Source organism: Lissotriton vulgaris, unplaced genomic scaffold, assembly GCF_964263255.1.
Source record: "Lissotriton vulgaris unplaced genomic scaffold, aLisVul1.2 SCAFFOLD_211, whole genome shotgun sequence".
NCBI classification, from domain to species: Eukaryota; Metazoa; Chordata; class Amphibia; order Caudata; family Salamandridae; genus Lissotriton; species Lissotriton vulgaris.
In genome coordinates, this window is record NW_028251874.1 from 1,294,301 (window position 1) to 1,315,781 (window position 21,481).

Here is a 21,481-nt window from a genome sequence, read left to right on the forward strand (position 1 = left end):
CTTTTACTCGTATCCCCTCCTCTACTAATACGTTTTCTCGGGCTTTGTCTGAATCCTCTCTACTTTTCTCTGCTTTCCTGAGTGCTTTCTCTGTCCGTCTGTGTGATTCTTTCCGCCATAACTCAATGGCATCTTTCTGTGACTGTCTGGCTTTCTTTTTCCATAATGCTTCTTCTACTCTCATGATGCAATCGGCATCCCATGTCCCAGCAGCGGGCCATCTCTGATTCTCTGCTAAATCTTTGGTGTAATCCACCCATAAATCAAGATATAATACAGCATCTAGGCCGTGTTTGTGGTACATAAAGTACCCTGGTGTGTCCCTAGGTGGAACGGGAACAGCTTCCTCTAGTATCCCTTTTCTAGTTCCTATCTGTCTTAGTTTGGAGAACAGCGGCATGTTTCAGCCGTGCTATTTGGTACTTGATACTTACTCAGACTTGGACACAATTAATACAATATACACAATAATGTAGATCGAACAATCACTCATACCACGACATTAAAACACATTGAAACATTTTGAAAACGAACAACAATAACTAGAATAAAACTAGCTACCTGCATACTCGATATACTGCTAAACAGTACAGATACACCGCTAAACAGTGCAGACCGGATATACTGCTAAACAGTACAGATACACCGCTAAAACAGTGCAGACCGGGTCTGTGTACCCAAACCCGTCTTGACCGAGCACAAACTAATGCACTCGTCTAGATGCGTCCCCAGCAACGGTACTCACCGGGAAGCACGGAACAGAAGGCCTCGGAAACTTGATACTGGACTGGACCAGACTCGACTCGACTCGTGACGTAGGTACTTCGGAACTTCGGAACTGGTGGGCCTCTGAATACCTCGGACTTTGCTCTCTCAGCTAGGCTCTGGTCGGGATCCTCCGCACTTCTCACCGCCTCGTCTGGGTGTCGATCGCAGCCTCAGTCACCTCCATTGGCCTGAGGGAGATACAGGAAATCCTGCGGGTACGCGTAGTTGTCCGTCCGGCTGTGGCAGGGGACCGTGCCTGCAACGCACCGCCGGCGCGTGGGGTGGGGGAGGGGTCCCTGTTCGGGCGCCAATTATGTGGTAAATTTAAATTACCTATACTTAATTTATGCGGTAAAGTTAAATAAGAATAACTCAGTCAAAAATGAGAGACAGAATCCGTGGTATTTGAGGTTTTAAAAGGGGTTTTATTCCTTAAAAAGGAATTGGTTCGAACCAGGTATCATGTTCCATCACCACAAGGGTTCAGGAAGGGAATTGCAATGGACATGTACAATACTTTAATAACAGAACATCATATATATAGTCAATGCATTACAGTAGAGATAGATGCAGGAGGCGTAACAGCTGAGAAAAACGAGATAAAGACATATGTACGTAACAGAAGGCGTGCATGAGGGCGTACACGAAGGTGTGTGCTAGAAATGTCACATAGAGGTGTCACAAGTGGGTGGATCCCTAGAAGAATCCTGCAGTGTCAGCAGAAACATGTGGCAGAGATGCGCGCGCAGCAGCATGACGTGTGATTGACGTAGAATTGGAGGGTGAAGGGGACTTGACATTTAGCCCTACATGAGGAGACAGAAGTCTGGGGTGTCAGAACAACCTAATCCCAAATCATATCTAATATCTGGTGTTTGAGGAACTGTATTATCTAGAAGGAAAGGTCTCTCGGGCAGAGGCTATTCTACACTGACTGCTAGTGAGTGCATATGCGTCTACGTGTCTACGTGTAAAGCAAGGGGGCCATGGGCCTACCATGGTAACGGGAGCTATGAATTACTTGCATGGAGACAGTGAGGCCGGGCCCTTTGCTCTGCAGCTGGGAAGATGTTTTCCTAAACTACTAGACAGGAATGTATTTTCGAGGAGCGGAGCAGATAACTTGAAGGCTGAATACAGTCTTGGCAGGCAAACAGGCCGAGCCAAGCACCGCTCGCCGCACAGGGAGTAAGGCAGAGGTCAGGAAGCAGCAGACTGTAGCTTTCAGAAACAGAAGGCAGAAAGGGCTCGATGGCAGGAATCAGGGCCTAACTCGCCAGAGCTAGTGAAACATGAAAAGTGCACCATGTAAAGACGTTGGCAAGGCACACTTAGGAACGGAATATCTGACCCATTCATGGTGGATCTGAAAGAGGACATGTTAACGTTGGACGCAAATGCATTTGTGTCTTCATAGCTGGAAGTGGAGGGAACATACATGTACTTAAAGCACGTACATGGAGCCGGTGGGGTCTACGATAGGGGACACAATTGACCATAAAAATTCATATTACCTCAAGTCCTTCGGTCTGCCCAAAGATGGCGTGCATCGCCTCATAGAACGTACGAAGCTGGGTGGGGGTCGCTCCGGGTCCCGGAAAGGGAGGGAAGCTCGGAGTCAACCTGTAGTGTAGTTCCTATTTCCCTTATAGGCTCTGGGCATTAGAATAATATACACTATAGTTTTGGCATAGGACTGAGGTCAATATGCCTCTATTGAGTACATTAAACTTAATTACTTGTGTGTGCCAGAAAACTCACTAGAAACTTCTGAAATGAACAAGAAGGGATACATTTCTGACAACCGCATAAACATGACAACTTTTTTTCCCTTAGAATCGGAACAGTTCTCAGAATCGTGGAAACAATAGATAACAGTTTTTCTCAGTCAATCGTGCATGCTTCCTTTCTGCAGAGTTATACAGAAATAGATAGACGGCCTTTCAATAAAAAGGATTTATTGAACAGTCTTATTTCTCGTGCAAGAGATATGAACTGCTGCAATCGTAAGACACAATGCGAAATAGAATACGTACAGCGTTAGCAGTAAGATAAAATAATACTGCAATAGCATGGATTTTAGCTATGATATATATTCATAAATACATACATAAATAACACAGGCTAAAATGTGAATACTTGTCTGGTGCTTCTAGCTATTTCTACCCCAGTGTACCTAACCTAAGTGTAGTTTGAGGTAAGAAGTAGGTGCTGTTTTACTATAGTCTAGTTTAGCTATAGTTAGTATTGCCAAGAGTCCCTCTAGGTTTTAGTCTGCTCCATACCTTAGAATGAGAGAGGTTGGAATCTCTTTCCGGGTCTCGATCTCTAACCCAGCGAAGGGAGTCAGAAACACTGGAGCTGGATTCTCTGCGAGGAGGATGACAGCATCTGGTCAGTGAGTCACGCAGGGACTCAGATTCCTTCTGATCTTGCCGTGACAAGCCGTATCCAGCTGTGTACCCGAGCCGTGGTTTGCCAGGGTAAGTGCAGGTATATTTATACCTTGAAGGTATTTAGGAATGCTAGCATTGACGTAAAAGTTGGGCAGAGGAACGTCATGAATGAACCCCTAAGGAATAGTTGTTCATGCATAATAAATGAGTTCTTGGAGAAATCAATAATCCAAGCAGGGGAAGTTCTAAAGGCTTAAGAGTCTGGTTTTCCAAGAACTCGTTGTGACGTGGGATGGACGGATGTAAGTGACCATGCCTGTATTTGGTTTGCATTGGCAATGCTTAGATAAGGACTGGAATTCTATGCCTAAATAAGGGCAAATAAGAGTTGTGCCTATATAAGGGCATGATTCGGGAAACCTATGTACGGGTATCTAAATCAAAACACAACAAACCCTTCAGGCTCCGCGCGTGGAGCCGTGGGAGTGGCACCATCCGCGTGCCTCTTCAGATCGGCTGATCAACGAGGAGAAGTCGAAGAGCAACAATGCTTCTTCAACTTCTTCTTATGCTTCGACTTACCCGCCTCTGAGTGCGAAGTCTTGGATGACTTCGCGCCGGAATGACGATGGTTCTGCGATGGGTCCCTCGGCCTACCTCTGGAACAGGACCTTGATCGGTGCAGAACTGACTGCCAGTGTACGAGCAGCTTTCAAGACCGCTCCCACAAAGCCTTTGGCATCAACAACTGGCAGTCGGAGTACAACTTGGGGTCATGGTCGCACTCCAGGCAGAAAAGACACACGTGGTGCGGATCCGTCACCGACATCATGCAAAGGCAGGATCCGCAGGCCTTAAAACCGGACATCCCTCATGCACCTTACGGAGTCAAAGACTCAAAAAGACGTTGACAAAAGTCAAGAAAAAGATAGTCAAAAAGTTACTGAGGTACCGCTCTTCCTGGATCTGCGCTGGCTGGCGCGGAAAAAGAAAGAACTGACATCAGCACGCGAGGGCGGAATCTACGTAGCTGCCGCGACGTCCTCCCAGCGACCACGATGACGAACGCGGAGCTGACCGACGCCACCTTCCGACGCGCAGAGGTACTGCTGACGAAAAAACTTTCCGGATCCAGTCTGACGCATGGGGGTAATTCTAAGTTAAAGAATCTATAACTAACATGTTTCTTTCAGATACTAAACCCCTCTAATCAGGGGATTCTCCTGTACCCTTTGTGCCATGGGCTACATCTAAAGAGCGAATAGGAGGGGTGAGAGTGGACACCTCTGCCTCATCCCTCTGGTGATCGGAAAGGGGGCTGACATGTGTCCATTTCCCCACACTACTGCTGATGGGCGGGTATAGTTGCTGAATATCCATTTTCTAAATCGGTCCCCCATTCCAAAGTATTTGATGGTGGCTTCTAAGTATTGCCAGTGTACCCTATTGAACGCCTCCATGGCATCGATAGATAGCAATGTGCGTTCCAAATCCTGATTTTGGGCCTTATCTATGAGATGAATCAGTCTTTGCGTGTTATCGCAATTTTGTCGGGTTGCAACAAAGCCCGCCTGGTCTGGGTCCACCAGTCCTGGCAGCATTGGGCCTAAACTTGCCGCCAAGTTCCCGGTGAAGAGCTTCAGATCCACGTTTATGAAGGATATTGGTCGGTAGGAGGCACATTGCTTTCTATCCCTGCCAGGTTTCAGGATCACAACTATGGAAGCCAGGAGCATCATGGGTGGGACGTCAGCGGAGTCGGCAATTGCGTTATATAGTTTAGTTAATATTGGTGCTATGATATTACAAAAGGTTTTGTAAAATGTGGCCAAAAACACGTCTAGGCCTGGAGTTTTAAGAGGTTTGAGACGGGCAATAGTAGAAATCACATCATCTATACGAATCGGGCTGTCCAGTCTGGGCGTCTGGTCTGAGGTCAATTTGGCTAGGGTCACCCCTTAGAGGTATGCCAATAATCCCTCCCCAGGAAGTTGTGCTGTGTAGAGATCAGCTTAGGAATCACGGAACGTCTGTGTTATGTACAAGACATCAGTGTGTTCAGAGCCAGTCTCGTACCCCACCGTTTGAACAGTGACCTCCTGGGTTTGCGCCCATAGTTTGATAGCTAGAAGCCATCCGCATCTGTTCCCCCCCACGTACAAGGAATGTCTCTGTGGCTGGGCAGCGTACTCCGCTCTGTCCATGTCCAGGTTAGCTAGCTGTGATCGCGCAGCTTCCAGCTGACGCCAGACCCATGGAGGCCTGTCCTCTTGTGAATGCAAACCAGCTTGAGCACTTGTTTAGAAAGATTGTCTCTTTTGTCCCTGCATATTTTGTTATCCACAGAGGAAATTGCAATAAGGGCCCCTTCTCCCACTATCTTGAGGGTTCCTCTGAGGGTGGTGTTTGGGTCTGTGCGCATCTCGAAGTGCAGGTGTTCGGCAGTGCTGAGGGTGTCATCGGTGTTTGTCGAGACTTTGAGAGTGTTCCTGTGGACGATGGCGATTCCTCCTCCTACTCCCTTGGTGCGGTGATCTTATAGCCTTCTGGGATCGCTATGGCGAGGTCGGGTGCCGAAGAGGGGTTCAGCCAGGTCTCCGTCAGGAAGGCGATGCCTGGGGTGTTGGAAGGGAAACAGAAGGTTTTTAGATCAGTTATTGGTGGGTGCACTGCCAGTTCATACGCATACAATTATAGAAACAATGAGTGTCCTAGGTGCTAATCGGCGAGTGGACAAACCTGAACCACTCCCTTGAGTAGAAAAACTACTACTGTCTAATACATGGATTGCCGATGCACTCTGAATTGAGTATATAGATTGTTCGGTAACAAATTCACAACAATTCAAACACCAATTGACAGAAGTGACAAAAACTCCAACAGATGAGTGAATCTTGGAGTCTTTAATGCAGAATACAGCCAGCCGACACGTGTTTCATCGCCTTCGCGATTCCTCAGGGCTAGATGGCCGTATCAATGTCAAAAGGTCGCTCAGCTGGTGATAATTCCGACCCAGCCGGGCCCTTGACCAGTGGCACTCGGTGTGAGTGTATCCAGCAACGGTTATAATCTTTGTTTATGTTTGTTGGTAACATGAAGTATAAGTAGGGCTCGGAGGTCACCCGATATATTTCACAAAGTTGTGTGATGTTCCGTTTTCGAAACGAGTGCTATGTAAGTCTTGTCAGAGGATACCGGTTGTGGTTCCTGTCAAGCGGACACCAGGCCGTGTGCGGCTCTCCGAACGTGTCTGGCGGGTTCACCTTCTCCGAGCCCTGTTCCTGTTTGTCCAAACTGGTGTCCGCTTGACAGGCGAATACGCATTTTGAGAACGCAAACAAGCAAAAATTTAGCAAAGTCGTGGAAGGTAGAATTTTGGGCAATTTCGCGTTCTCCGCGGAACGCAAAATTATCCAAATTCCGCAAATTCCGGGAGCGGAATGCAATTGACCACCCAGGCCTAGTCCTTGGGTGAGCTTTGGGGCAGCCAGGCAGCAGGTGCGTGGTCGTCCGGCGTTGAGTGCGTGGTGCGTGGAGGGTGCTGGAGTTGTAGGGGAGACGGTCGTCGTGGCGTTCAAGGGGGCCAGGGGTTCTGGTGCTGGGCATGGGCCAGGCACGGGCGGGCGCAGATGGGCTTAGCGTAGGCGCGCCTTCGGCGTTCCCTCTGCCCACGGCCATGCTGTGGCCGCCATATAAGGGGAGGTGGGAGGGAGGAGCAGCTGGGAGGCGGGAGCGGGGTGGCGAATGGGTGAGCGAGGGGGTGGGCCGCAGGGAGGCACAGCGGGAAGAGAAGGCAAAGGGGTAACGGGGGAAGGGGCACCAAAAAGCAATTAACAAAGGGGCAACCGAAAGTAATTTAAAGCGGCACAAAACAGTCAACAAGTCAACACAAAGGATATAGCGCAATGCAGAAGAATACACGCAGGGAAGAGGGGGCGGCACACTTATGGAGCGGCAGCAGTGGGCACAGAGGCAAGCACACACAGGCGCAGCTGTGCGGCGTGGGGAGCGGCCTAACCTGCAAGCAGGGTCAGGGGTCGAAGTGGGGCCTCCAGAACCCGTGGCTTCCGATGCCCTTAGTAGCAGCTCTGAGGCACTTTCCTGGAATGTGGCACAGTGGGCGCAAGTGGAACCATGGCATGGCTCAGGTTAAATTCTTATGGAGCTTGTAGGGGGATGTGGTATGTTTGAAAAACAAAATACATATTTGTGAGCCAATGTGTTTTTCCTATAAGAGATCCACAATTACTTATTTGCATGCAACTATAAAGGGATGCATTGACGTGAGGGCAACCAGTTTGATGCCACCTGTGGTGACAAATTTAGCTTGGCTCAGGCAATTTACATATCAGAAGTATAGAGGGGGCCTTCCTTTATTTGGATCAATATGAAAATTAGTGAGCCAAGTTGATCTTCATGGGAGACAGAATGGTTACTTATTCGTTTATAACTCCATAGGATAGCATTGTGATTGAAAGTGGCACAGTGGGCACAAGTGAAACCGTGGCGTGGCTCAGGCTAAATACATATGGAGTTTGTAGGTGGATGTGGTATGTTTGAAAAACAAAATACATATTTGTGAGCCAATGTGTTTTTCCTATAAGAGATCCACAATTTCTTATTTGCATGCAACTGTATAGGAATGCATTGAGGTGAGGGCAACCAGTTTGATGTCATCTGTGGTGACAAATTTAGCTTGGCTCAGGCAATTTACATATCGGAAGTATAGAGGGGGCCTTCCTTTGTTAGGATCTATATCTAAATTAGTGAGCCAAGTTGATCTTCATGGGAGAAAGGATGGTTACCTTTTCGTTTATAACTCCATAGGAAAGCATTGGCTGGAAAGTGGCACAGTGGGCACAAGTGGAACCGTGGCATGGCTCACTCTAAATACATTTGGAGCTTGTAGGGGGATGTGGTATGTTTGAATAACAAAATACGTATTTGTGAGCCAATGTGTTTTTCCTATAAGACAACCACAATTACTTGTTTGCATGCAACTGTATAGGATTGCATTGAAGTGAGGGCAACCAGTTTGTGCCACCTGTGGTGACAAATTAAGCTTGGCTCAGGCCATTTACATATCAGAAGTATAGAGGGGACCTTCCTTTGTTATTATCAATATGAAAATTAGTGAGCCAAGTTGATCTTCATGGGAGAAAGGATGGTTACTTATTCGTTTATAACTCCCTAGAAAAGCATTGGCTGGAAAGTGGCACAGTGGGCACAAGTGGAACCGTGGCATGGCTCAGGCTAAATACATATGGAGCTTGTAGGCAGATGTGGTATGTTTGAATAACAAAATACATATTTGTGAGCCAATGTTTTTTTCCTATAAGACAACAACAATTACTTATTTGCATGCAACTGTATAGGAAGAAATTGAGGTGAAGGCAACCAGTTTGGTGCCACCTGTGGTGACAAATTTAGCTTGGCTCAGGCAATTTACATATCAGAAGTATAGAGGGGGCCTTCCTTTGTTAGGATCAATATGAAAATTAGTGAGCCAAGTTGATCTTGATGGGAGAAATGTAGGTTAATTATTCATCAATAACTCCTTATGAATGCATTGGCTTGAGGGTGGCACAGTGGGCACAGGTATTAACATTGCTTGGCTCAGTGTTAGTCCTTCTGGAGCTTGTAGGAGGATGGATTGTTTTTAAAATGATTGTAATCGAATGTGAATTTTTTTTATAGGTAAAGTAGGATTACTTATTAGAATATAACTGCCCGGGATGGCTTGAGGTCAAGGCAACCCATATGGTGCCACAAATTATGATCAGATCAGGCAAGTTACAAACAGGTTCTGTAAAGGAGTCGTCCATTGCTTAAATTGTGATTGTGGCAAAGTTGTCCCATGTTTTGGTGGAAAGGTTGCTAGTGTCAGACTTAATACTAATAGACGTCATAGTGTTATGCTTTGTATTTCAAAAACAACATATTCACTGTATGGCAATGCAGAGTCCCATAAAATGGAGTTAATTGAATTATTTACGATTGCATTTTATATAAAATGTTGCCTGCAAATAAAATGCTGGCTGAATAAGATGCTGACTAAATGAGATGCTAGCTTCAATCAGCGAATAAGAAGCTGGACGAATAAGTAGCTAACTTCAGCCTGCGAATAAGAAGCTGGCCGAATAAGTAGCTAACTTCAGCCTCATCTGCAAAACACCTTTTCTACCCTGAGAGGTTTTGAAAACCTATTATGACTCTTTGATGTGAACCCACTCACTTTTACTCGTACCATGTCACCCACACAAAATGCATGGGTTTGCAGCTATGTTTGGGGTAATAACGTGCTTTGCATTCCTCTTGGGTTTTTTCTAAACTGTGTCTTACTTGTTCAGGCGACCCTTCTACTCTTTTGTTGGCAGCTAGCCAGCACACATTGTCTTTAGACATGGGGGTCCTGCCCCTCATGAGCTCGACTGAGCTGTGTCCTGTGCTGTTGCATGGTGTAATGCGATATGTCCATAAAGTCTTGCAAACTTCATTCTTCCATGCTAAATTGTTAAATGTGGATAGCTTTATAATGCCCTTAAGGACCCTGTTGAAGCGCTCAACAGCCCCATTACTGTCAGGGCGATACACAGACGTGGTTTTGTGTGTTATATTGTTCCATCCTAAGTAGTTGCGGAATAACTCTGAGGTAAACTGGGGGCCGTGGTCACTGACAATACATTTGGGTAACGCCTCCTTAATGAAAACCTCATCAAGAAATGTAACCACCCATGATCCATACCAGGTCCCATGATGTCTATGCCTATTCTATGTCAGTCCACGGAGGCTCAGATTATGCTTCTCGCTGCTCAGAGTATGCTTAAGCATACCCTGGAAGTGCAACTCCCTCCATAGTATGCACCAGTCATTATCAGTCCATAGCGTATATATAGTTCGTCATGCAAAACCACTTCCTCTTTCTTTGCTGCTGTAGCAGCGAGTTAAGTGTTTTGCATGTGTTCTTTCATTTCTGGTAGATGTATTCACGCGCGCTTGAAAGAGGTTAATTGCGCTTTGTACCTTGTCCGCGCGCTCTGTTCATGCATTGTGCTGTGTTTATGGTAATCGGAGCGCATCGGCATTTTTGTTTGTGAAGAGGAGCGGGAGCGTGGTAACGCGTGATGCGCGCAATGCGCGCGATGCGCACTGCAGGGGCATCCAGTCCTCTTTTCATTGCTACGACGCTCGCGCATGCGCGAGATGCCGGATCGGACATTTCAGTCCCGATTGGCTTCTCACGCATCAACAAGTGCAGCTGCTCAGCCCTCAGCCTCCTGAACGCCCAATAGGGCGCAAAAGCGTTTAAAAGGCTCTGCCTTAGGGGAAGCAAAGGATGGCTCCCTCCACGAAGATATAAAAGACCTTTTGGCAGTTTTGGTACTTTTACTTAGACTTAGGCCAGTGTGTGGTACTTTCACTTTGAGGGACAGTGTAGTCAGGGTTTTGGCTTGCAAGTTTATTCTTTATCTTCCTGCCAATGATCACCCTGGGGTTCTTCCCAACCCCTTAAGCTCCTCCACATCTCCTATTACATATTACGCCGAGGAGACTGACTAGTGGGCTGATTATTATGATGGCTATGAAGAGGTGCCCCAAGGGCACCATTTGGAGGAGCAGTTGGTCGAAGCCCTGGATACCCACGTCCAGGGCTCTGTGAACAGTGCGTTAATTAAGGCTGTACACCCAAATGCTGAACCCCTGAAGAATTATGGAGAGTGACAGATGCAGGCGGCTTTAGGCACCACATCTCAACACTCCTCTGCGGGGAGCCTTGCACAAGTGGCGTCTTCGGTCCTTGATCATGGTTCCTACGGCGAAACCTTCCCGGCCAAAAATTCCACCCTGTTGGCAGGGGACATGGATGAGTCATCTCCGCCTGCCCCAGACACCTCTGACACTGACAAGGACACGATAGAACCGCCTAAAACCAGCACAAAAAAAATGCAAAACTCACCACGTCAACGCACCTCCACCTACCAAAAATCTCCTTTTTGACCTGAAAAATATCACCCACCAGCGTTCCACAGACTGGGTACCTTGTGTGAAAGTACCACATTATGTCCTGGAGAACTTTTGCCAGGGGTTTGAGAATGCCGTGCGTGCCACTTTACGCTCGGAATGTCCTAGACCAGCCTTGTTGGGTAAAGTGGCCGACACACCCGAGTTGGACCCTAACATGGCCTCTTTCCTAAAGAAATGTTCTAAGGATCCAAAGAAGGGTTTGGATGGAGCCTGGAGAGGGTGCCAGGATAAATTATTAGATATCTCTTGCCCATTACTAAGATCCTGGATGCTGCGGTGCACACCAAAGATACTAACACACCGCTAGATGTGATGGAAATTTTGGAATGGGCACAGAGGGCCCTGTGTTTTTTGGGTAATTCCAATTGCGCAATCTCAACAGAGCGCAGGTGGTCATTCTTGATGCGCATTGGCAGACATGGCCACAACGGAAGCTGGTCCCTTGGCCAATGGTCTTTTGTTCGCGATAAGTTTGTGAAGGAACTAGGTAAATACATCGCCACTTTATATGCATTGGATAAGGTCCAGGCCAATATTAAGAAGGTTTTCAATGCTGGACTTTTTACCAGGGCCGGTCGCTACAGAGGTCGAGTGCCCGGTCGTGGACCAATCAGGCCTCCAGAAGTTCAGAGCAGAGAGGAACCCAAATGTCCAACTTTTGACCCACCAGAAATCGTGGGGGTCACAGCAGATTCCAGAAAGGAGGCTATTGAGGACAGGGTAGCAACAGAGAATCCTCCTATTCAGGTAATTCTGCCTCAGTGTGGGAGTGTCAAGGTGGGGGATCGGATTGATTTGTTTCTACACAAATGGAGCACCCTAACGTATGGGTACTGCAGACAGTAGTCAGTTTTCAGATAGATTTTTATGCCACACCTTTACAAACATACAGACCACAACCACTACATTTTTCCCGAGTAGAGAGGTCTTTTATAGATAGCGAAGTGGCATCTTTGATGCAGAGAGGGGTAATTGTACAAAGTACACTTCACCCTCAGGGTTTCACAAGCACAGTGTTTCTTGTCCCGAAGAAAGATCAGGGCTTTCGTCTGGTATTAAATCTCAAAGAGTTCAATTCTTGGGTAGTGTATCGCCTCTTCAAGATGGAGAGCATACACTTACTCTGAGACTTGCTCTTGGAAGGGGATTGGTTGGTAAGGTTTGACCTCAAAGACGCTTACTTAGCTGTCCCTATATGTCTTCCCCACAGGTGATTTCTTCAGTTCCAATGGGAAACAATTGGTACAAATTTTCCGCTCTGCCATTCGGACTATCGTCGGCCCCTTGGTATTTCACCAAACTCCTGAAACCGGTGATTCAATTCCTAAGGGAGCGAGGGGTCAGGCTTATCATCTACTTATCATCTACTTAGACGATATCCTGATAATGGCTCCGAGTGTGAGCACAGTTCTTCAACATCTGGCATTGACGACACAACTCCTACAAGAGTTGGGGTTTGTCATCAATTCTGACAAATCTATCATGACTCCTGCTCAGTCGATGGAGTTTTTGGGGTTACAAGTGAACTCGGTGACGACACAGCTTTTACTTCCAATGAAGAAACGGGTTGTTATCAAGAGAGAATTGAGGAGAGCGCTGTCCTCTCAAATGATATCATTACGGACTTTAGCCAGGGTGATGGGCCTGTTAGCCTTGTCAATCCAGGCCACTTTCCCGGGTCCCCTTCATTACAGGGTACTCCAACGATTAAAGATCTTACACTTACGCAAGGGCCTGAGTTACACGGAACAGATTCTGTTGAGTCACGAGGCCAGGACAGAAATGTCTTGGTGGTTGGAGCACATGGATGCGTGGAATGGCAAGGCCATTTTTGCGTCAGTCCCAGAAGTGGTGATAGAATCGGATGCCAGCAGATGGGGCTGGGGAGTGTGGTTCAGTGGAGACGGGAGGCAGATGGTCCCTGCAGGAGCTGCGTCTCAACATAAATTGTCTGGAGCTGCTGGCGGGCTCTTTTGCGATCAGGACTCTGTCCCCGCAGAAAGCGAGCTGTTGCATTCTCTTGAGAATTGACAATGTCTCGACAGTACGGTATATCAATCGACTAGGGGCACCAGGTCATGACTACTAGTGGAAATAGCCAAGCATTTTTGGCATTACTGCCTTCTCCACCACATTTCAGTGACAGCGTAGTACATTCCAGGCAGCTCCAATGTGGTGGCGGATTGGAATTCTCGTTTTCTTCGAGAATCCAGGGACTGGCGTCTTCACCCCAGGATTGTCTGCTAACTCAACAACAAATGGGGTCCTTGCGTGATAGACCTCTTCGCGTCCAGGCTCAATACACAACTGCCTCTGTTCTACAGTTGGAGACCAGCCTTTGGAACATGGCAGCGGCTGATGCCAAGTCAAAGGGAACCCTTTTAAAGCGGAAAACCCCAAAGGTGGTAATGAATGTAGTCAAGCTCTTGCTCTCAGGATGTAAGGGAACTTGATGGTACGCCGCCTTTAAGTCTATGGTGAAAAAATACCTAGCACCCTTGGTATTTGCCAACATCTCATTGATGCGTGGTAGGGTATATTGATCCACAAGGACATTTTCTTGCGATTGTGTAGATCTATACATAATCTCAATTTCCCATTGGTTAGTTTAACCACAACCAAAGTGGTGACCCACTCGGATGACTCCACCATCTCAATTATGTCATCCGTGAGTAATTTTTCTAAATGGGACTTTACTTCCTCTCTGATAGAGAAAGGAATTTTCCTGACTTTATGTAATTTGCGAATGGTGCCCTACTTGCCGCATATTTTGTCTTCAACCCTAGAATCCACCTCCAATAGTACACATAGTGTAGTCAAGAAAATACCAGACGTTAGGATCCAGCGTTAAGGGGCATTAGTGCAACTATTATTGGCGCTTCACGGCTCTGGGGCAATCTTGTAAATATCGCGATGCTGTGTCAGCGATGTTCTACATGGATTCTATGTGAGGAACGCATACTTTGCATCTAATCAGTAATGCAAGGCGAGGCATTCGTAAAACGGCAGCTATCATGCACTAATGCATGTTAGTGCCGCCTTGATGATTGTGCGATATTAGAATCGCCTCTTTTTCTGTGCTATGTGCCAAAAAAGCGACAATATGTGTCTCGAATGATATGCCCCTACATTTCTTAGCACTGCCACATAGTCATAAATGGATTCCTCATGCCCTTGCTTTCTATGGAAGAACTTATACCTGTCCACCCATCACTAACAGTATTGAATTGAAAGAAAGAATTGAATTGAAAGAAAATTTATAATGCGCAAGAACAATAACCCGCAGGTATCAAGGCACCTAGCAAAAGATAAAAGAATGATCAGGAAAGAACATAAGACCCTAAACATATGCTTGGCGGAAGAAAAGGGTTTTTAAGGCAGTACGGAAGTTCTGTAGGGACGGGAGAGATCTCAGATCCAGAGGAAGTTCGTTCCACCACTTAGGAGCAAGGGTGGAGAAGGCTCTGCCACCCCATTTGGCTCTTCGTACACGGGGGGCTGCCAGAAGCAGTTTTCCAGAGGAGCGCAGGTTCCTTCGGGGGACATAGTGGGAGATGATGGATCCTATTCCAGTGTCGCTCTTTTTGGCGATGGCTCTGTAGGTCATACATAGGACCTTAAACCGGATACGATATTCTACCGGCAGCCAGTGCAGCGTTTTCCTGGCTGCAGTGGCCGAAGAGCGTCTAGGGATATCCAGGACAAATCTGGCTATGGCGTTTTGGACTACCTGTAAGCGCTGCAGCTGTCCTTTATTAAGTCCAGCATACAGCGCATTGCAATAGTCCAGACGCGAGCCGATAAGAGCAACAGCTATTTGTTTTCTTGCCTGGAGGGAAAGATATTTCCTGACCCTTCGTAGGGTGTGAATCAGGCCCCAACAGGTGGAAATGGTTCTGCTCACCTGGTTGCCTAAGTCAAGGGCAGGATCTATTAGCACCCCGAGATTTTTAGCAGAGGATGTGGGGGAAGGGCACGTTCCAAGAGAGTCAGGCCACCAATTGGCTGACCAGATGTTTTCTTTCCCCCCAAACACCATCACCTCCGTCTTCTCCCCATTCAGTTTCAGAGAGTTCTGGATCATCCAGTTACCAACCGCCTCCATACAAGATCTAAACTTGGAGGCGATTAGTTCATCTGAATGGGGAAGAGAGACGAGGATTTGAGTGTCGTCTGCATACGAGACTACCTCCATTGCGAATGATCTTATTCATTTGGCTAGTGGGGTAACATAGATATTAAAGAGGGTCGGGCTAAGTGCTGACCCTTGAGGAACCCCACATAGCACAGGACGGGATGGAGATAGAAACTCCCCAAGCTTGACTCTTTGTTCCCTCCCCGTGAGGAAGGAGGTCAAGAGATCCAGAGCTGCGTTCTTCACCCCCACCTCCCTCAGCCGCGATGTAAGTACTGAGGGGGAGAGGGTGTCGAAAGCCGCAGTTAGATCTAGCAGGACCAGGAGAGAGGTCTGGCCCTCATCTACTGTCGTGCGGATCTTGTCAAGCACGATGGTGAGGGCTGACTCGGTGCTAAATTCTTTCCTGAATCCATGCTGGGAGGAGTCTAAGCATCCTGTGCTTTCCACAAAGGCAGCGAGATGCTTGTTAAGGTGTGTCTCAAGCATCTTCGCAGGAGCAGGGAGCAGGGAAATAGGCCGGAAGTTTTTTAGGATCCCCGGATCCAGAGAGGGCTTTTTCAGCAGGGGTTTTACTACCGCCTTCTCCCACTCTGCAGGGAAAACAGTAGGCTTGTAATAATTGTTAAGATCATCAACATTTTTTTAATATGTCACCCTCATCTACTCCTCTTACTTTCTTGTTAATTATTTTAAAAATGTTAATGACAGCTGCCCCTTGATAATGCATGATTATCTTGTACTTCCTTTCTGCACTCCTCATCATCCAGAAAGTCCCACTTGATGGGTGGTTTACCTCCCGCAGCTAAAAACGATTGAGTGGGTGTCAAATTTATCAAGTATCTGGTAACCATTTTTTTTTAGGAGGGCGAATGCAGCAATAATGGTGTCTAGGCGATGGGAGAGAAGCGAGGTGGGAGAAGCGGAGGTGGACCCCAGGTTGAACTTTGAGATGATGCCATTCAGTGTATGTCATCACAGGACTGTGAATGTTAATTAGAAATGGAATGTACCTGAGCTGTACCATGCTATGCCTATCAGTGAAGAAAGGCACGCCTGCATCGGCGTATTGAAAGAAAACGTACTTCCTCTTCATTGCCTTTGATGTCCTCAATGAGACGTGAGAAACACAGTGGTGTTGAAAATGCCTCGTAGATACCTGAAGGTTTTGTGAGGACCATGGGTGAAGTAAACAAACAAAATGGTGTCGTTTGCGTGACGTTCATAGCTACGTCAGAGATGATCGGAGGTTTGGAACGCTATAGAAACAACATTAGTACATTAAAGATGGCCACCAAATGCGTGTAGAGGTCGAACGTCACAGTTGCTGAGTGACAGTTGAAGACAGTTGGACGAAGGTGGTTGGCTGTTTGTTGACAGTTGTGACAGTTGCGTCTGTCAGGTGAGGAGAATGTGGCAACCAGCTGTAAACATTGTAATGTCAGAGAAAAGCAAATATTCATTTGTTTCATACCGCGTTCTCACTTCACTTGGTAGGTTAATGAACGTGAAGAAATGCGCATCCAGTTCCAGACGTCTTGATGACTCAATATAACTGTAAGACTCTACGAAAATTAGTAATAATATACACAGGAACAGAGATGCTAGATCCCGAATCCACCTAGACAGCAACCCAGAGCTTGGTATTCACAAGTCTAATAATAAGAGAAGAGACTGTTCTGGTCGGTTCCTCCTGAAGTCTTTTCTGCAGACCTCTGACGATTGGCGAAACCCTGGAGACAATGAATAATATTAGCAACCAATTCTAACCTTACTCTGTCTTTTAATCTTTTACTTTTAACATCTGACTTCCTTACCCTTTTAATTCTCAGAACTTGCTACTCTTCTATTTTTCGCACTAACTTCTTCTTTTTGTTTTAGTGCTATCTGGCTCTGATAGAGTCTCTTCCTGTAATTCAGAAAATAATCCTAAATCACTGTTATTCCTCTCCTCTTGTAATTCTCTCTATTTATTCCTATTCACTTCTCTATCTTTTGCGCCCTCTGTTATCCTCACTTCTGGGATTTTCAATTGCTCCATTGTGTCTTTCTTTGCCTGTCTTTTTCTGGCTTTCCTACAACACATATAGTTTTATTAGTCTCTCGCTAAAACTCTTCTCTGACCTTACTAAGTACTTGTGTATTATTTCTGAACTTACTTTATTTGAACCTTTTCCTTCCTTCTGTATTCTTCCTGTTCTCACTAACTCTTCTTCTTGGTTTTATTTGTTCCCAGGTTTTAATTTTGCATGCGCACAAGGAACGCTGACTGCTTCTCTTGACGCTGGGTCTCAGGTAAGTATGTGTTATATTCCTCAATACTATTTACATTTATTTACATTGGCTTAACAACTATTTGTCTATAAATAACTTAGCTTTATCTTCTCTTTTCTTTAGGTGTACCTATGATGTTGTCGCGGTTTATTCTGGAACTGGGGTAAGTATTCTCTTCAGCCGCGCTGACCTGGACTCTCGCTCTCTCAGGTTTTGATATTTGCCTTCCTCTGGAATGCCAAAGTCGTCGTCTCAAGACCTTTCCGAATGTCTTTAACTATTTCGGAATCATTTACTCACTCGGTAACTATAACACTAAAACTCAGGCTCCTGACACAAAGCGTTCCTCTCACGGTGAAAATCCTGGTGAAGTGCGCAGTTCTGACAAGGCGCTAGCCTCACCTGGATTCCGCCGTGATAGCGGCTGGCAACTAGACCGCTGACCTCAACTCAGCACTGGCGACCATTTTAAGGTCTACAAACGGAATGGAGGTGTGGCACACCGAAGGGTTTAAAGTGTAATCCTGTAGTATTGCGCAATAAGCTTTTTCTTAACTTTTTTGGGCGCCTCAAGAATGTTTCTCTCCCGGCCGGTGAGAGAACGAATTGGAAACAATATCAAAGGGGGCGTAGGAACATCCCACGCTGAATCTTGAGGAGCACCAATGGGCCTTGGCCTCTAAATTATCAAACGTTACTTCAATTTCAAGCTGAATGTATCTTTATTCCAATTATATCATCATTGTTGTATATTTGAACATCATATAATCAACCGTAGATTTGTCATTGGAGTCAACATTAACGTTTCAATCCTTCATGAATCCCATAATTAATCCCAATGCATTTCGGGACATGAAGTCCCTTCATCAGGGGATCTATTGAGGAGATAAACATCGTATTAGGGCGGACATAAGAACAAGGCTCATCTAACACGCAAGTGAGTAAAGAAAAAAGGAAGTAAGTGCTCCGCGTAAAAGTTGTGATCCCTAATCGAGGTAGTGAAAACATGCAAGTGATTTAGAGCTCGAAAAATCAGAATTCACGCTGACAATATTGGTCACTGATTCGGTGTAGGTTCCTGCACGCTCGACTATCCCTGTCCGTGACTTTGTTTTTACATTTACTATCACCGTGGCATTTTAACAGGGATTGTTGTTAGATTCCATCTGATTTTTCGTTCCTTTTTGTGTTAAGATTCCTGTAACTTCTGATTTTTCGAGCTCTAAATCACTTGCATGTTTTCACTACCTCGATTAGGGATCACAACTTTTACGCGGAGCACTTACTTCCTTTTTTCTTTACTCACTTGCGTGTTAGATGAGCCTTTTTCTTATGTCCGCCCTAATACGATGTTTATCGCCTCAATAGATCCCCTGATGAAGGGACTTCATGTCCCGAAATGCATTGGGATTAATTATGGGATTCATGAAGGATTGAAACGTTAATGTTGACTCCAATGACAAATCTACGGTTGATTATATGATGTTCAAATATACAACAATGATGATATAATTGGAATAAAGATACATTCAGCTTGAAATTGAAGTAACGTTTGATAATTTAGAGGCCAAGGCCCATTGGTGCTCCTCAAGATTCAGCGTGGGATGTTCCTACGCCCCCTTTGATACCATTTTAAGGTGCCATTTCCGAGTTGACTCCGTCCAGGTACCTCCCTTCACTCGAGTAGCACTGCAACCTTCTCTCCTCTGCGCTATTACACCGATTTGGAGTCTTGGAGTCCTGACAGTACCCCCCCAAGAAGGTAGATTCTCTCCTTCATGGTTTTGTTGGGAATCGCCGGTGAAATTACTTGATCAATCTTGGAGCATGGACATCTTCGTCCCGCTCCCAAGACCTTTCTTCTGGTCATAACCCTGCCAGTTCACCAAATAGTATAATTGCCCTTTTTGCCCCTTAGAGTCTAATATCTCTTCAACTTCAAATTCTGTACCTGTCTCCAGTTGAAGGGGTTTTGGTGGCGAGTCAATTCGCAAATTTGCTGAAGCCTTCTTTAGCAAAGATATATGAAAGACTGGGTGGATCTTCAGTTTGGGTTGTAATTTGATTTGGTACGTTACTGGGTTTATCTTTCCTTCTACCTGGTAAGGCCCAATAAATCTCGGCTGGAACTTCCGGTTTCCTTTTAGCCTCAGGTTCTTTGTGCTTACCCAAACATAATCTCCTATTTCTAGATGAGGACTGTAAGAAATGGGGTTACCAGATCTCCAAGGGGTAGCACGGAACCAAGCAGGCAGGCCAAACTTCAGAGGACATGTGAAGCACTCACGCAGTACTCATAGACGACACACCAGGCACACCACAAAAGAGCAGGACAACAGTTTGAGTTGGAAAATCAATAAGTAGTTTAGTATATCTCCAACCTGCAAGGCAAAAATGCATCAACAGTGGTATCACAACCCGGCGCCAACTGGCACCAGAGCCAAGTGTATCAGGGGGATTATTTACATGGGAAGTAAGGGCTGAGTCTGTAAGTCCATGGCTGAAATAAAGAAGGTGATTAAATTAACATTGAACCTAGGGTCACTATGGCGGGGCCAACTCAGGCTCTAATCTTCAGTGGGAGGCTGTAATTGCAAAATACAATATTAGCAGAAGTACACATCATGCACTATAACTCCAACCCAACCCCTGTAAGGGAAAAACCTCATGGCATCACAGCAAATCCCAACAGACAGGAGCACCTGTAATCAAGCAGCAGGCTTTCTCATTAACATGGTATATAACCAGTGCCTGGAATGCCACGTCAGGCCAGCAGAGGGGCAGGACACCTGCAGTAAAAGGGCACATCAACATTAGATATCAGTCTCATCACCTTATGCCAGGGAGATGACCATCTCATCAGGGTAGTAGGCACCTTGTATGCAATAGAACCTTAGGCATACACATTACGCTGTGACATTAGGCATTTAACCATAAGCCTATCAACACTGGCGCATTTTTCCTGAGCAATACCCTGGGTATCCAACACATTGCGCACCTCACCAGTGCGTACATTAGGCTCACTTAGGCAGGTAAATAACATCCGCATCGGCCCACAACCTTAGTTGTATAACAGCCTGGAATCAGCGTAGGATCACTTAGCAGGCGTGAAACATCAATATACATTAGTAACAGGTCACAACCATTCATGGGCAGGGATAATCAAGCATTTCCTCTAACCTGGCCACTTGTGCAGGAATAAACATTTCAGTAGGGAAACCCTAAATATCTCCTCAGGCGACTAACACATGGGGGGTGCCTACCATTAACAGGGGCAATAACACTAGGCCATAAGCCCACTGGGCGCGAAATTCAGCAAAAGCACAAGTCCTGGCCCTAGCTCTTGGGGCTTTAATAATTCCTTGGGGGACCCAGGGGCACAGCCTTGACCTCCAGCCTACACCAGTTGGCACTTCAGGCCGTCGCCCAGTTCAGGGTATGATTACCATCCCAAGCAAGTGTAGCGATTACGAGGACAAGGGGGCTGCATTCCTGGTATGCTGCGAAAACCGGTATACTGCAGCGAACTACAACTCCCAGACTGCCCTGGGGGAGACTCGTGAGTACTAAGCCCCTCCTGTCCCTGAGTAAGGTGCTTGTCAATTGATCCTGAAGTATCAGAGAGGAATGGCGGATGGTGTTCCCCGCCGGATTCCAGCGAGAAGAAATCAAGCGTGAGGAGAAGTACTTGTTTTCGAGACTTTTTGGATTGCCCGAGATTATCGAGTCGAACCTTGATGTGAAAAGAAAGGAGCGCGGGCTCGCCTCCTTTTATTCGTGAACTTGTTGCCTGAACTCTGGGTTGAGTCTCGCCAGAAAGGATAGCCGCGGCGTTTGTTCCAGTGCGAATACGCACTGGACAACACGTGAGTAAACAAAGCTT

The 21,481-nt window shown here is 46.3% G+C and overlaps 1 protein-coding gene across 1 annotated transcript in view; it reads left to right on the forward strand.

Moving 5' to 3' along the window:
* LOC147662728 (uncharacterized) overlaps positions 1–17,733 on the forward strand; it is an 80,240-nt gene extending 62,507 nt beyond the window's left edge. Inside the window, exons 3-4 of the mRNA XM_086950936.1 lie at positions 17,561–17,619; positions 17,722–17,733. Of these exons, the coding sequence (XP_086807062.1) occupies positions 17,561–17,619; positions 17,722–17,733 (71 nt within the window). The remainder of the gene's footprint in view (positions 1–17,560; positions 17,620–17,721) is intronic.
* The last annotated feature ends 3,748 nt before the right edge of the window (positions 17,734–21,481 follow it).